The 17,914-nt window shown below is 37.0% G+C and overlaps 1 protein-coding gene across 5 annotated transcripts in view; it reads right to left on the minus strand.

Annotated features, from left to right (window-relative positions):
* Nucleotides 1-12,716: 12,716 nt before the first annotated feature.
* Nucleotides 12,717-17,914, minus strand: part of LOC122563562 (mannosyl-oligosaccharide 1,2-alpha-mannosidase IA-like) — a 144,330-nt gene continuing 139,132 nt past the window's right edge. For 4 of the 5 annotated variants that reach the window (XM_043717457.1, XM_043717455.1, XM_043717456.1 and 1 more), the window contains 2 exons: nucleotides 17,095-17,210; nucleotides 12,717-16,245 (listed from right to left, as the gene is read on the minus strand). In XM_043717457.1, the coding sequence (XP_043573392.1) occupies nucleotides 16,116-16,245; nucleotides 17,095-17,210 (246 nt within the window). In that variant the 3' untranslated portion in view covers nucleotides 12,717-16,115. Of the gene's footprint in view, nucleotides 16,246-17,094; nucleotides 17,213-17,914 lie in introns of all 5 variants that reach the window. The other variant, XM_043717454.1, reaches the window with a different exon arrangement.

Consider the following 17,914-nt stretch of genomic DNA (forward strand, 5'->3'; position numbering starts at 1 on the left):
CCCCCACTAACACTTCAATCACTTGGACTGCCTTATTTCTTAAGAGAAGGTCACATTTTGCTCCTTCTGTAGTAGGTACATCTACTATATTGATAAAGAAAATTTTCTTGAACACATTTAACAAATTCCTCTCCAATCAAGCCCTTAACACTATGGCAGTCCCAGTCTATGTTTGGAAAGTTAAAATCCCCTACTATTACAACCCTATTATTCTCACATATATTCGAGATCTCTTTACATATTTGCTTCCTCAGTTTCCCAGTGTGGCCTATTGTAAAATCCCATCATGATGATTATCTCCTTATTTTTGGGTTCCACCCATTCGGTTCACTGGACAAAGCCTCAGAATGTCTGAATTACAGCAGTAATGTTTTCCCTAATGTAAAATGCCAGGTTCCTCCTCTATTACCTCCCTTTCTCTCCTTCTTACAGCATCTAAACCCCAGAACATTGAGCTGCCTGTCCTGTCCCTCCCTCAGCCATGTTTCTGTAACAGCTATGATGTTCCAGTCCCTTGTTTCTATACATGCCCCGAGTTCATCTGCCTTACCTGTCAGTGCTTTGCACTGAAATAAATGCAGTTTAGTTCTTCAGAGATACCTCATTCTCTGATTTGCTCTTGCCTGTCTTGTTGAATTAACTTGCTTTCTTTAATTTCTGAACCATTCTCCTGTCTCTCTATTTTCACTATTACTTAGGATTCCGCTCCCCCCATCCCCCCTCTATACTAGTTTAAAGGATCCCAAGCAGCATTAGCAAATCTCCCGCCAGGATATTGAAGCTCCTCCAGTTCAGACAAAACCCATACCTTTTGAACAGGTCTCTTCTGCCCCAGAAGAAAATCCAACCATCCAAAAATCTGAATCCCTGCCCACTGCACCATCCCCTCAAACACTGATTTATCTGCCCTATCATATTATTCCTACTCTTACTAGCACCTGGCACCAGACGTAGTCCAGAGATTACTATCTTTTGAGGTTCTGCTTTTTAACCTCCTACCTAACTTTCTATATTCACACTACAAATCCTTAACCCTTTCTCTACCTATGTCGTTCTTAGAATGTGTAGAACAACCTCCGGCTTCTCACTCTCTCCCTTTGACTGGTGTGCATCATTGTTATAAAAATTTAACTTAGTTTACAGTTAAAACCTATGAAGAAACCAGATTTGTTCTTTGCTGCATGCATATCAAATGTCACATAAAATATAACAATAAATAAAAATTGCAGAAAAGTAGGGTGGTATTGACTGAAACAGGTATTACAGCTAAGAAAGTAAAAAATCATAAATAAAAAGGTGCAGTTATCTGATACTAGAACAGAGTTTGATTACACAGGTGATAATATATCAATCTTTAATTATAAAGGATATTAGTTAAATATACCAAATTTATTACATATTTTGGTCTTTAATGACTTGAAAAAATTACATATATTAAACAACTAGAAAAAGTTCACATCAGTTTTGCATCCATTGTGTAACTGCAATCTTGCAGACAGCTTCCATTACAATTTTAAGATAAAATTAAATCACAATTGTTTTCAATACAAATCCAAAAGCAAACTATATATATAGTCTAAAGGAAAAATAACATATAATTATGCCAAGAAATTTAAAGTACACACAACATAAAATGTTGCGCCCTCTCTTTATTCCAGCTTGAATACCTTGTCATAAAGTCACAACAGCAATCAAGTACAATCAATTTCTTCAGTTCATTCAACTCTTCCATCTTGCAATTTGTAAAACTATATTTAGTAATTTTCTTAACTGTATAAATCACATAATTCAGTTCATATGCACTGTATTGCAATCAGTCTTCAGAATTATACAATGAATTGTACAAGTGACCTGGTGCAAAAAGCTTTTGCTAATTATCAGGATAGTAAAATGAAATTGGTTGCTTTTCTTAAGAGAACATACTGGCTATGTATAATATGTGAATTATACAATAAAGATTTACTATTCCTCAACAGAATCACTTTATTTAACAATGACTCAACCAGGAAACAATATTTTTAATATGGCAGCACTTACAAGTGCAGATTTTAACAAGGCATATCTCAAAGAGAACTGAATGACGTACACATTGCTCAGGTGACACAGCACTAATACAAATCCCATGCACACTTGATTCAGATGCTGTAAACATATAATCCAAAGCAAAAAGGTTCCAACAATTGTAGCTCACAAATATTTCAATTGGAATCAAGCGCAATGGATTTAAATTTAATGTATGTCAACTTGCTGGAGACTGTGTTATGAAATCTAAAACATGAAATGATTGGAGGACAATTGGACACTTAACCCCAAATGTTAATAGCAAAATAATTGCTGCTGAAAGGAAAATATTTTAATTTTTCTGCTTTGCATGCCTCGTAGCTATGAATGCGCATTCCATGTGCTTCAGATTATTGCTTATTCTTTACTATGTAAAGATTAACCTGTTGTGGACCTTACATTTAAGGAATCAATGCAAAATGCACACAAACAACAATTATTACTGATATCAATGAATCAATACATGCACTTGTTCGGTCAGCAATTATTCTGAAATATCAATATATCAATGTGGGTCAATGTAACTTGTTGATACTGAAGCATTGGTGTAAGATGACAGAAATCTACACATTATTTCCATATTTTAAAAATGACATTGTGGGCTCAAGATTCTACTTAACTGATTAGTTTAAAAGAAAATTACTTAATAGATACTTTAAAGGCTTTCTTAATTCAATGATTCCATCATTACATCATATTTAAGAGAGTATAAACATGGCAATCATCTGTGAGATTTACTGTTGTACAGCTATTTTATTGTCAATCAATATTAGATAAAATAATTAACAAAATTTCAGACTAAACTCTGCTTACAGAATGCATTTTTAAAAAAGAACTAGTTTCCAAAAAAAGTTGAATCATAAACAGACTGCTTTGCTAGCAGTTTCTATGTTGGAAGATATTACAGTGTCAGAACGAAAGTGTTCGAGACAAAATCCATTTGTCTGGAGGTAAGAAACAATAGATGAGCTACTAAGAATAAAACAGAAGAAAGTAAAGCAATAGATTCCATGGCCTCGTGTACTCCAACATTCAATAAGATTATGGCTGAACCTCTACACTAATTTTACTTTCTAACCTGGTCCCAATAATGTTATTCATGATATTTTATAAGCCACAAAATATTCAGTAGGAAGGAGATAGAAAAGAACATTTGCAAAGGAATTGAGGTATGCAAAAACCGTATACTCTGAATGTGCTCTTTAAATGCAATTTGTTGTTGCTGAACTGGGATAATAATTGTGTTAACAAAAGCGAAGAAAAGGTATGTCCAAAGTGCGTTGAGAGGAACTTCCTTGATCAGTGTGGTTCTTGTTCAATACAGAAGCTGGTATTGCTGGATCTACTTCTGAGGAAATCAAGGGGGACAGGAAGAAAAGTTCCAGTGACTTTGTTTCTTGAGAATCATGAGCATAACATTATAAAGGTTAAGTCAGTTGTGAAGAAGGAGAAAGAACAATCTAGGATAAAAATATTTAACTGGAGCAAGGCTAATTTTGGTGGGAAGAATGAGGACAGACAATACAAGTGAAATGGTTCAATTTTAAAAAGGGTGCAAGAAGACAGAAACCTTAGGGAATTTGTGCACAGATCTTTGAAGGTGAAAGGACAGGTTTAAAAAGCAGTTAATCAAGAACTCTAGTACCCTGAGGCTTTTTAGAAGCAAAATTTACAAAAGAAGTTAAAGTAAACCTATCCAAAATATTAATTATGCCGTCGCAGGAATAATGTGTCCAATTCTGGGCGCTGCACCTTAGGAAGTGCATGAAGGCTTTGGAGACAGTATGGAAAAGATTTACCAGAATTATTCCAGGAATAAGAGATTACAGTTACTTGGCCAGCCTGGAAAAGTTGGAGTTGTTTTCCTTGTCGCAAGGACCAAGACTAAGAACTTTGACAGAGATTTAAAAGGTGCATAAAATGAAGCTGAAAGATCAAAATTCAGAAGGCACAGATTTAAGGTGATTGGGAAAGAAACAGGCAACATGAGTTTCTTTTTAATATAATGGTTAGTTAAATTTGTAATGTATTGGTGGAACCGTTCAAAAGTAGCTTTTAAAGGGAAGTTGGATAAATACTTCAAGGTATTAAAATTGCAGAGATATAGGAAAACAGCATGTGAGTAGGAATGAGTGGAATTCAGCTATTTGGAAGAGCTGAATGGCCCTTGTCTGGACCAAACTATTCAATGATTTTAGTGTGAAACTGAACCATGCAACAAATAAGATGTTGGTTTGATCCCCAGTCCATTTTGGGTTCACTGATCCAAATATGAGTCTGCAGTACCCTGGGCCAAACAGAGTAAAAGATCCATTATAATTTGTGATGCAGAGCACATTTATGCATTCAGCTTCTGGAGGAAGTTACTTCCCTTTGAACAAATACCTATGCAGATTTTCTTTGAGTAACATTTATTCTGAACACTACCATTAATAACTTGTTCGATTTAATATTGATTGAAGATAAAATAATGGTCTTGGGGTGAATCTCATGCATGACCTTATCTAAATATTTGCTGAAGGCAAAATAATGGACATGAAACACTGAATCACATCTTTTCTATACAATATTAACAAAAACCAAAGAAATAAGATGAACAGACATTAATAAGGATAGCAACTTAAGAAAACTAATAATTAGCAGTGAAAAGCTTGAGGAATGGGGTGGGACAAATAATATTGTGGGGCAGAGAAAATAGATGAATTGATAATATTACCATCTAAGTGGATTACAATTTCCTGAATTGTATCTGTTTTTTTCAGAAATTCAGTCTACAACATAAAGCTGCCATAGTTCCAGAGAACTCAGTAGAGAAAGAGATGACTGGTGGTGGTTTAATATAAAGCTCATGACATCTTAGGCAATGGTGAAGTTGCGATGGGGAGCTTCATGGTAACATTAGGCGGTACAGGAACTTAAGCCAACCCGGCGCTATTGGGAAACATCTATATTTCTCAGCTTCTAGAGATAATCTAACTTCTTAGAAATAAATTTGAGTTTATCTCATGCAGTTTGTGTGCTTCACAGATGTTGGACTTAAAATTCCTCATTTGGGAAAGGTCCAAAAGGGCAAATGTATCACCACTTGATCATGCTAATTCAAGAATTAGCAAGGATAATGTCAACTGTTCCAAATTGTATTCCTTCTATCTTAATCATTGCTAAATGTAACAGAAGCAGCTGATCCCGTTTTAATCATATGAAATGGTCTGTTAAAGAACTTCAGATCGACTTCATAGACTTTGGTTTCTTTGGTTTTCCTAATAGCTGAAAAAAGGGTGAGTAATAGCAGGTCACTGCACAGGAAGCTAGGCTCATCAGCACATCAAAAAATCTGCTCCCTTAAATTCAAATACATTTTTAAATTTTTCAATTCCACCCTGGCTCTACCTCGAGTTTTCCCATCATTTTCAACCTATTGCTAATGAAATTCATGACTCGTCCTGGCTATTATTTTACATAAGGGTTTTCTTTGTTTGAAGTCCAAGGGCCTCTTGGCTCAGAGGTATGGAAACTACCACTGCACCACAACAGCCCTGCCTTATCCGGGCTAATATTAAGTGCTGAGCGCTAACCTCATGTTCATTTGTACATATATCAGTGCCTAAAGTTTCTCTCTGGTAAAATGTAGTTTGGTGTATGTTCTAAGATTGGGGATATTGAAGTTATGAAGGTGATATGAGTCATACTGTGAATACTGCCTAACGTAACTCCCAAAATGTATAGAATGGGTTTCACTTTGGAAGGATGTACCTAATCACATGGACATAACTGATCCTCTTAATTCATTTAAACAGTTGTGTTCCTAGGACAATAGTGCACTGACCTCACATGGCTAGTAAAGATATGTCTTCTACTTCATATCTCAATATTCTTTGCTTAATTTTGCACTACTTCTGGATCCATTGCACTTCCTATTTCTCTCCGCAGATCACGATTCTTCTGCTCCGATTGCAGCATTCTACAGTTGATTCTCTCATCACTGTTAAGACACCCACCTCCTCTTTAACACAAAAGCAACATTGTTTTATCTGGCATGCACCTTGTCAGAGCTTCTCATTACTCAAACACAAATACTGCTTTCCTTCTTGCAGAACAAACTTTGCACACAAAAAAAGACAACAGTCAGAGGAGAATCAAATCTATATTGTATTCTCCACACTGGAGGCAATGCCAGGAACATTACATTTGAAAACACTGAAGGACTAGTCCTACAAGGTTTTCCACCTTTTAAAATTTTCTTACTTGAATCCCAAGCCTCATAATGTGCACAGTGAACTTGCAGTGAGTAGTGTCAGTTCCAGTAGTGCTGTTAGCATCATGGGGAGGCATATTCTGCCTTAACTCAACACACCTGCTCCCTCAACATCCTCTCAACCAGTTCCTTTGTTGCTGCCAAACAAATTGAAGACACATGTATCTGCATGAAGCTGAGTTTCCAGCTGATTCTTTAAGTTGACAGTTGACCCTTTAACACCCAGAACCCCAAGGTCATCTGTAACATATTTCAAATGCCCTCTGTGCAAGTTCAGCAGCTTCATCTCTCAACCTGTCACCAGGAAATACCTCATTAAGGTACCAGAGTAGGTAAGCTAGTACAAACGTCAGAAACTTTGCTTTTACATGAGTGATCTTTAAATAAGCAATCACAAAACCATCTATCAAATTATGGTTGGAGTGTTTTGGAACAGCAAAATACAAATTTTTAAAGTTTGATGATGACCTTTGTAATCCTCATGTAACACCTATGAAGGTGCCCAGTTTGAGGGATACGATTGTGTCAGCTTTGATTCAAATGGGCGGGGAAATGTTAGTGCTCAGTGGAAAGGAAACAAAGATTTAGAAGAATCTCTCAACAATAATTTCTGCTTTAAGTGTTGTCAAGTTGCAACTCTGCCAAATCATGCTATACATTCTCTGGTTCCTCAATCTCAACTTAATTTTTCACATTCAAGTTTTCTTTCTTTGGAATTATCAAAGCAGTTTCATTTCTATCGCAAAATTATGGAACTGCAAAGAATTCTGAAAATTGACTTTTGTTCTGGGCTGTATTAAATGACTTCTATTCAGGCAACAAAACCTTGAGTGGCATTTAATGAAAGTGACAGGGGTCTTGTCCTCTTGCTAGAGAATTAGCAAGAGCACATGGCTTCTTTAATGGAATGCCCGCTAATCTCAGGCACTTAAGTGAATAATGGCAGATATTTCCCAGAATTTAACACCCTGGGGGTGTAAGTCCTGCCACCAGGGGCTACAAATTGATCAGAGAGTGACCATTCTATCGGAAGGCTGTGCTACTGAGGAGGCATGGTCTGGTATGACAAACAACTGAGGACTAATATTGTTGCAGCATCTCAGACCACAGGTGAAAAATAGCAGAGGAGGAAGGGTTGCCAGCAAAGATTTTGGAATAACTTTGAACAGATGTCCCCCCTTCATGATTTTGGGTCTCGCAATCAGGCACAGAGTTTCCCCCAATCCTAAGACCTGTAAGCAACTTGGCAAGAGGTTATTAATTTCCCATTCAATGACTTGACTAATGAGAGAGTAAAAGGGAATCAGGCAGATAAGTGGAGTTAAGGGCACAATCAGATTAGCCATGATTTTATTGAATGGCAGAACAGGCTCAAAGGGCTGACTGGTCAACTCCTGCTCTTAGTTCAAATAGTAAGGGTCTCAACTGTTGGCAGGATCAAAAGGCTGTCCATGGACTTTCCCACCCTTGATGCAGTGTCCCCATGCACCACTCTTAACCTAATTAATCGTCTCAGCACAAAACTTTCAAAAGGCACTAAATTCCATCCACTGTTTCAGGATAATGTTTTCTCAATCTAATTAATCTACACTTTACATCAGTGCTAAGGGCCCTTACAGGAATTATGAGCAGTAGATATGAAATAGCTTCTGTCCTACAGAAAGCATTCCGCTATTTGTGAGTTCATTTGTAACTAAGGGGAAACCAGGAACTGGTGCAGTATCAGAACAAATAACTAACATAGGAAAACAAGCATAAACCTGCCTGACATGCTATTTATGATAACAAATAAATTGAACATTGAGTGAATGGAAGCACTTCCTCTTCCAATACAGAGCTAGTTTGTGATGTGTGGGTGGTGGGCATAAACTATGCTGTGCAGTCAATGAATAAACTAGAATCCAGGAAACTAGGCAAATCGTGATGCCCTCTCCCTGCTTATTGTTCGCACCCACATTAACAAGGTGATAAACTACTGTCACCTCACAAAAGGTAGCATTGTTTCTTACACCCTCATCTTGCAGTTTCTGCAGGTTTTTCTACTCCTCTTCGGGTCTGGGAGTGTCAATATTAAGTAAAATGTGAAAAAGTGTTCAGGAGCTCCAAAAACCCCTCCTTTCAAAGCATTTTACATCCTAATTGTAGCCAAAGAAGCCAAAAACTTGTTAAGGTAAAATAGCTAATCAGATGCTTAATTTTTTGGAGTTGAGAATTCCTTTAAAAGTTTGTGGAAGTTTCTCGTCAACTGTTCACATTTTGAACTGTTGACACTTTCAACTGTTGGACAGATGTTTCAAAAATGGACAGAATAATTTGATGAAGGGTTCTTTTATAAGGCAACTGCCTGAAATACCTAATGAGCATCAAATCAATATGATAGGTCAATTCTGATAACGGATGCCAGATACTAATGTGCTGCCACTATTTAAGGAAGAGGGTAAGAAAAAGCCAGGGAATTATAGACTGGTGAGCCTGACATCGGTGGTGGGCATGTTCTTGGAGAGAATCCTGAGGGGCAGCATTTACATTTATTTAGAAAGGCAAGGACTGATTAGGGATAGGTCAGCATAGCTTTTTATGTGGGAAATCACGTTTCACGAATTTGATTGAGTTTTTTGAAGAAGTAACAAAGAGGACTGATGAAGCAGAGCAGTAGACGTGATCTATATGGACTTCAGTAAGGTGTTCGACAAGGTTCCCCATGGAAGACTGGTTAGCAGTGTTAGACCTCATGGAAGACAGGGAGAACTAGCCAAGTGGATACAGAACTGGTTCAGTGTTAGAAGACAGAGGGTGGTGGTGGAGGGTTGCTTTTCAGACTGGAGGCCTGTGACCAGTGGAGTGCCACAAGGACCAGAGCTGGGTCCGCTACTTTTCATCATTTATATAAATGATTTGGGTGTGAACATAGGAGGCATGGTTAGTAAGTTTGCAGATGACACCAAAATTGGAGGTGTAGTGGACAGTGAAGAAGGTTACCTCAGAGTAAAACAGGATTTTGCTCAGATGGGCCAATGGGCTGAGGAGTGGCAGATGGAATTTAATTTAGATAAATGTGAGGTGCAGTGTTTTGGAAAAGCAAATCTTAGCAGAACTTATACATTTAATGGGAAGGTCCTGGGGAGTGTTGCTGAACAAAGAGACCTTGGAGTGCAGATTCATAACTCCTTGAAAGTGGAGTCGCAGGATAGGATAGTGAAGAAGGCATTTGGTATGCTTCCCTTTATTGGTCAGCGTATTGAGTATATGTGGTGGGAGGTCATGTTACAGGACATTGGTTAGGCCACTTTTGAAATAAAGCGTGCCATTCTGGACTCATTCCTATCAGAAGGATGTTGTGAAACTTGAAAGGGTTCAGAAAAGATTTACAAGGATGTTGCCAGGGTTGGAGGATTTGAGCTACAGGGAGAGGCTGAACAGGCTGGGGTTGTTTTCCCTGGAGTGTTAGAGGCTGAAGGGTGATCTTAGAGGTTTATAAAATCATGAGCAGCATGGATATGATAAATAGTCAAGGTCTTTTCTTTGGGGTGGGGGAGTCAAGAACTAGAGGGCATAGGTTTAGTGTGAGAGGGGAAAGACATAAAAGGGACCTAAACGGCAACATTAGAGGGTGACATGTGTATGGAATGTGCTGTCAGAGGAAGTGGTGGAGGTTGTTACAATTACACCATTTAAAAGGCATCTAGATGCGTATATGATTTGGAAAGGTTTAGAGGGATATGGGTCAAGTGCTGACAAATAGGACTAGATTAGATTAGGATATCTGGTTGGCATGGATGAGTTGAACCGAAAGGTATGTTTCTGTGCTGTACAACTCCATGACTCTGTTTTGTAAAATGGAAGGAACACAAAGCAATGTCCATTTAAGAACAGATGATTGTTTGATCCTCACTCTTTTCAGTTCTCCAACTGAGAAGCAATGCCCAGCAAAGTGCAGAGCATGGGTTAGACATCCAGTTGGAAGCAGAAAATCAAAAGCTAACTTATCCCGGGGCTGTGGGATGGGTATATGAATAGGAAGGATTTAGAGGGATATGGGTCGGGTGCTGGCAGGTGGGACTAGATTGGGTTGGGATATCTGGTCGGCACGGATGAATTGGAACGCAGGGTCTGTTTCCGTGCTGCACATCTCTATGACTCTATGTTCTTTCAGCAAATGTGGTCAATCTGCTAAAGAAATCATTTCTGACACCAGTTTGAGTGATGTGTACTCTGGTCAGACTGGGCAAGAGGAGAAAGCAAATGCTTTAATATATATCGCAGTAATTTGTTGCATGAAGGAAAAGCCTTAAGAGCTCCAAGACATAGTATAAAGTTTATTGAAGTGCACTGACCAGTTGTGAAGAGTATTAAACCACATTGACCAAGTACGCAGAGTATTGAACTGCACTAAAACCAAGGAACAGAGAGAGGAAGATTAATAAAGTGTGCTGGCCAAGTGAGCAGACTATTAAACCACACTAGTATCCAGCTGAGGGGAATATCAAAGTGACAGACCTAGTAAGTGGAGCATTAATGCACCAAGATCAGATAAGCACAGTGTTAAAGCACAGAAACCATGCAAGCTGTGTATTAAGAAGCAGAGACCACATAAGCACAATGTTATTGCACTGAGTCCAGGTGAAAGGGGGATTGAGGTGCACTGAGCTAACCGAAATGTTTCCTGCATGGAATGAAAAAGAGTTGGGATCCACAATGAGTGGTCTTTGCTCAGGATGTGAAGAGAAAAGTTTCCTACTAGAAGGTAGACTATTAAAGTGCACTGAGTTACTCAGTGAGGGGGGGGCATTAAATATCAGTAAGAGGGTAGGTCAAAGAATGCCTGGGGAAAGAATATCAGCAAGTACTGAAAGGAATAATATAAAAGGTTTTAAGTGCATTCAGAAGAAAAATTAATGGGTACCCAGTGTTATAATTTGTTGAAGAGTCAGATAAAGAGGACTCTGAACCTGGGAAGTTAAGTGGGCAATTAATAGAGAAAAGGAACAGGACATCTCAACAGACATCAGCATTTTAAGATTATGGTATATATGGAGTTGAGCATGTTATTGCTATAACTACAGTAGCAGTACATTTTCCGAAACTGGATTAACATTCAAAATATTTAGATGGACAGAGCATATCCAAGCTAATAACAATGACATTATATAATTCAATTTATGGCAGAATTCTTTGAAGTGGAGACTCCTGGTCCCATAGCATTAGTATTCGGCATGTTTAAAAAAATCTGTATTACAATATTAAAGCCTTTGTCTCTACCTTGTGCTCATTAAAAACTACACCGTATTCATACTTTTAAGCATCAAAGGAACTTAAATAAAACAAGTACTCCATTCCCTTTCAGGTTAATGCACAAAATCACACAATACAAGGATTAGTAATTATTTCATCCAGTTACTATGTGCTTCACTCAATGATCTTTGTTACATTAACCAGATTGTGTATTAGTAAATGACACAATTGCCAGTGTTTAAAGGCATACTCTCTCATATATATATAAATATATATATAAAAATATATATATATATATATATATATATCTCAGAAGAGGTAAAAACGCATGGAAATAGGACAAAGCAGGAGATTATAGGCTAGTCAGTCATGCCTCAGTTATTGATAAAATACTGGGATTCATAAAATGGGAATGAAGGATTAAAAATACATGAAGTTAGGAGCAACTGTCAACCATGGTATGCACTCAACTTTAAATTAACTAATTTAAAGAATTTACAGTTGAAGGAAATCTAGAGAATGTTGTACATTGGACTTTCAAAGGATGTTTGATAACAAGCCTTTTAAATGGCACCCTATGAACATTAAGGCACATAGTGTTAAAAGGAATGTTATATAAATAGGCAGTGAGGATATAGAATGCAAGGAACAAATAGATATTCCTCAGTTTGTAAGGATGTTAGTACTGGTGTAAACATTTTTGTTTCTCCAGTTATAAAAATACATTGGATATAGGCACAAGATAATTATGTTGAAATTTATGGATTATAATCAGTGAAGGGCTAATTTATGGAGAGAGAAAAAGAGAATGTAAGATGTAGTAGAAGCAGACAATTCAGCCCGTCAAGTTGATGAGATCATGATTGATTTGATAATCCTTAACTCCACTTTCCTGCCTTTCCCCTATAAGCTTTGATTCCCTTATTGATTAAAAATATCTATTTCAGATTTGAATATACTAACAACCCAACCTCTACAGCACTCTGTGGTAAACAATTTCATAAATTAACTGTCATCTGAGAGAAGAAATTCCTCCTCATTTCTGTCTTAAAGTGGCAACCCCTTATTCTGAGATTATGCCCTCTGGTCCTAGACTTTCCCACCAGGGGAACCAACATCTACCCTGTCAAATTCCTTAAGAATCTTATATGTTTCAATAAGGTCACTTCTCGTTCTTTTAAACTCCAGTCAGTACAAGACTGACCTCCTCAACCTCTCCTCATGTGACAAACCCTCCATACCCAGAACCCACCTCGTGATCATTCGCTGGACTACCACCAATGCCCGCATATCTTTCCTTAGATAAGTGGCTCAAAACTGTTCACAATATTCCAGCTGTGGTCTGACTAGTATAGTTGTGTAGTTTTAGCAAGACTTCCCAATAACTAGGAAGTGGGCAGATAGATGGCAACTACAATTTAAAAAAAAAAACTGTGAAGATGTAAATTTTACAGAGATGGGAAAGGCATTATTCCTTATGATTGTAAGATTCTTAACATATAAGGGAACAAAGAAACTTAGGAAAATGTTGAAAAGATCATTATGCGAATTCTAAAAGTGAACATATGATACACACCTGAGATCTACATCAGAAGAATATTCTGAGAATATCCCCTTAAAGAAATTTAGACGTTTGACACTATTTGGTGCATTGTCTAGCAATTAGTTTGGTGTTGATTTCTTACATACTAATTTATCTTTGAGTGAGGGAGACATTGTCATTAAGTAAGCTAGGGTGCGAGAAGGAAAGCATTGCATGAACTAATTTGAAACGAAAATTACATTATGTTGCAAGATTTTTACTAGATTATGATACAAATGTCATATATACTGCTTAAAATGTGAGAATACACTCAATAACCTGGACCAAAATCTGTAAAATGAATCAGGGATATTCAGATAGCCTTTTAAAACAAAATAAACTTATCTCTTACGCTAGCGATGTAGAAAAATTGGTGTTAAATATATTCCTACTTATGGCTGTTATAATGATATATTTTTCCACAAAGATCACCGATGGCAATTACCAAAATTTTTATTTCATACTGAATCACTATTAATATAATAGCAATTAGTCCAAATAAAACTGTAATAGCAGCTGTCACATAGTTTTAAAGGATTTGCCAAAGTATAACTGGTTTACATCATCTTATCCTTGCTTGATTTACTACTTTGTGCTTTTAGAGACATGACTTTGGAATGATAAAAAGTGAGTATACCATGTATGCCCTTCAATATGCACCACTATAAACTAGTCATCCTCTCATCTCCCTGGATATTACATCCTAATAAAAGATTCTGGGTTTTTTTTTTTTACAGAGCAATACCTCGTATAAAGACTGAAATGATGTTGAAGTTTTTCAAAACACTGGGCTATAGTTAAAGTGCAGTATGGACTTTTGTTTATAGGAAGGGTGAGTCATGGAAAGAGACAGTGAAGGTCTACTTGAATGTCATTTGGAATGAGAACTTATATACAGTATAAGAATGTCATGAAAAATTGTTATTTTTCCACTGGAAGAGACATTTAATTAACAGGTCTGAACAAAATTATGAACATTAATAAAAGTTGGATTTCACTGGTTGGTGAACTAGTTGCAAGGGACACAAACTCAGAATTACCATAAGGAGGGCAAGTGGTAAATAATTTTCACAATTACTATTAGCAGATGTAATGATTCATGTGTGATGACTCAGGCATCATTTAAAAGGGATTTTGAAATGCATTTGAATAGTAAGAATATAAAATGATACAAAAGTTGATGTGCATAAGTGAGCACAAACATTAGCCCAACAGACTGAGAATTCTTGCTTGAGCCATGTAATTTTTAAATCAGAATAATTAAACAAAGGCCAGACTATTGTATAATGTAGCTCAGGACAATGTGATTTCCTGTAGTAATTTTGATTGCTGAAGGGGCTCAGAGAGGAAATTTTCAGATGTCTCTATGATAGTTTTGCTTTTACCTCTCCAAAGAGATATGGCACGAAGTTGGTGTGAAGTTAACATACTGTGTTGCATAATGTGGGGAACAAGCTATATAGACTTTCAAGTCTTTTCCTAACTGTCATTTTCATCTTAATAATTATTCTAATGTACATTGGAATCATTGGAATCAATCAATATTACATAATTGACCTTAATGTATAACTGAGCTTAGGCATAAACAGTATAAATATATGACTTGATCAGAATCAGAATAATGTAAAACAATCAACAACAAAATAAGTGTCATAATTGCATAAGTAAAATTGTAAATGAGACAGAATGAATGTAAATGTGATTGATGTAAGTGTATATTACATCACAGCTATGGCTACGATGGGTACTTTGATTAGAAATTACATGATTATGTGTAAATTTGGATTGAGATCAGAATAGCACTACATAAAATGAATTTTTTCTTGACTATAATTATCAAAAAAATCTGGTGACTTAAAACAAAACGGGGATGAAACTGGTGTATGCCAGCAATGCAAAAAATGGTTTGCAGCAAATTCACAGATGATTTTTTTCACTGTGCCAAATTTAAAATTTCTGTAAACTTGGAAAATATTGTGAAGTTTTTTCAATTACAAACCAAGTAAAAGCCAAGTGTGACATGGAAGTCAATCTGAAAACAAGTGTCTAAACTCTTGTTCTGTGAACCTTGGTGTAAAGAAAACCAAGAAAGGTGAAACTTTGGCTGCTAATTTATTCAGAGCCCATTTCACGCTGCTGGCATTGCCCAATTTCACTATCCATATTTCAGGATATTTTCATTCAGTCTGTATAGATTGAAAAGTATTTGATTATGGAATATAAAAAATAACATTTAAATTGTGAAATTTGCTTTGGGCAATAGTGTAAATGGAAATCCAAAACAGCTACTACTCAAGATGAATTTCCAGTTGTCAATATTTTGTTTCCTGTATTCTTTCTTCATACAGTTGACTAATTTTATTGTACTCTTATCCTCATTGTTTAGCACATTTGTTAACTTATTTAAAGTTAATAATTAATAAACAAGTTAAGGTACCACACAAAGATTTTATACAATTACACCAATCAATGACCCAAGAAAATGAAAGGCCTAGTCAATGAATAATGGAACCTCAGGATCTCCAGATCATGACGTCAATGCAATATTTGGTCGTAGTACCAGAGAGATGCTAGTTTAATTACTAATATAAACAACTAAATATGCATTTACTTTGCTTTACACATTTTTTTCATAAAAATGAGAAGTAAAGTAACAGCCTTTACAGTTATGAATTTTAATCCTTTGGTCAGAAAGAAGAGTCTCAAATTGATCTTTGCATTCTCCCTCATTCAAGCCTTGTGGACAGGTAATATATTTGAGAATTTACTTTCAAATGTGGCCCACTACAAGCAGCCAAAAGGGCTACTCATCTCCTCACAGAGGAAATCAATGTGTCCAGACAGATCAAATACCACAACACATCGATTACACTGCTGACTCTTAACCCATTTCTATCTAAATCGATAAAAGTCCTTTACTGGAAAGGAAATGCATCTCAACCCAAAAGACTGATAAAGGTTAACCCTTCTTCAGGGTATATGTGTTTACTGATCATGTGTGATCACTTGTTCCTGTGTGTTCTTTTGTATCACAGGCAGAGGATGGGCCTCTGTGTTAAATACCCAGTGTTCTGGAGACAGCAGTTCATCTTCAGAGAACAGCACATAAAGGTACCTTGTTTTAGGAGATAAATGAGAAAAAAAGGATTAGTGCACCACCTGAAGTAATGAAAATGAAGAACAATCATATTATTTCACTCTCTAGCTGAGTTTGATATGGGGAAGGATCAGGCAGGAGAGGCAGATGATATGTCTATGGCATGAAGATCTCCTTCATGACCTACGCACCCCACCATCAACTAAAGTGTTAAGTTGTCAATTAATGCCTGTTTTAGGTCTTCCAACCCCCATTGGTACTTACAATGTGGCAGGCAAGGGACATTCCATATGGAAGCCTGAAAAACAAAACACCCGGGGGAGTGGGAGTTCTTGTTTAAAGGCACACAGTGCCTGATTAAGGACCAACATTTGGAAATTAGGTGCTGCTGAGAGCCATTGCTATGGCTCAAGAAGCAGCTACTAAGGAATTCATTAGGGCATAGGGTAGGTTGACTGCCTGACATCTTGCCTGGAAATATGCCCCACAAAATTTCAAGATGGGACCACGTGGATAAATGGAGGGAAGTGCATATTATCTAGCCAATTGTTTTAGTACTCCATGTAGCTTATTGGAATATATCAGTAGCAATAACATTAGTAACAAACATAAGAAGTACTTGAGAAACTCAGCAGATTTGACAGCATCTGTGTAGAGACAAGGAGAGTTAATGTTTCAAGTCTGATAGGACTTCTTCTGAAGAGGAGTCATTACGAATTTGAAATGTTAACTCTATTGCTCCCTCCAGAGATGTGCCAGACCTGCTGAGTTTCTCCAGCATTTTCTGTTTGTTTCAGATTTCCAGCATCCATCGCATTTTGCTTTTAATTGGGTATTTGAATATTTTTCTTTCACTTTAATACCTACTTTAATGTCTCTGCAAGAAAAAAGCTCTGCTGTACGTCATCATGGTGTGGCAAGGTGTTGTACACATCTCTTATCCCAGAAAATCCTGCATCTACTCGACAGTGCTGCTCCAGAGCCTGTGCAAATAGAAAATTGGGGCGAAATTTAGCTTGTTGCACTTCTTCAAAAGCTCTACTCTGCCTGACCTCAGAACTCAGACCTTTTACTAGTATTTCTCTCCAATGAACATTTCAAGCTAATCTTATCCATTAGACATACCTCATGCTCCTTTGACCCATTCCCACAGTATGACTGAAATTTCCCTTCCAGTTCCCGTCTTAGCCAATATTATTAAGTTATCTCTTGCCCATTTTCCTGGAATTCTTAGTTTGAATCCTTCCAATCAGATATCTACCTTTGCTACAACACCAAAGTGGCTCTTACAAATGTTTCAAATTATCTCACATCCTTAATTTGTCTGCAGCTTTTGACATGGTTGATCACACCATCTCCCCTAGCATCTTTCCACTGTCAATCAACTCAGTGGGGATGCTTTCACTTGGTTCCATTTTCATCTACCTAACTGAAGTCAAAGTATCACTTGCAATGTTTCTCTTTCTGCTGCTGCAGCCTTTCCTTTTGTACACTCAACCCTGTCCAATTTTCTCATTTACATGCTGCACCTGGTAACATCATCCAAAAGCATTGGGGGCTGGTTTACACATGCTCAGTGATGGCATCTAACTCACCTTTACCTTTTGATTAAATTATCAGACTTCTTACATGAAGTATTGGGGAGATTGAAATCATTGTCTTTGGTCCTCACACCAAATACCATTTC

This window comes from Chiloscyllium plagiosum, chromosome 27 (assembly GCF_004010195.1).
Source record: "Chiloscyllium plagiosum isolate BGI_BamShark_2017 chromosome 27, ASM401019v2, whole genome shotgun sequence".
In the NCBI taxonomy this organism is placed as follows: Eukaryota; Metazoa; Chordata; class Chondrichthyes; order Orectolobiformes; family Hemiscylliidae; genus Chiloscyllium; species Chiloscyllium plagiosum.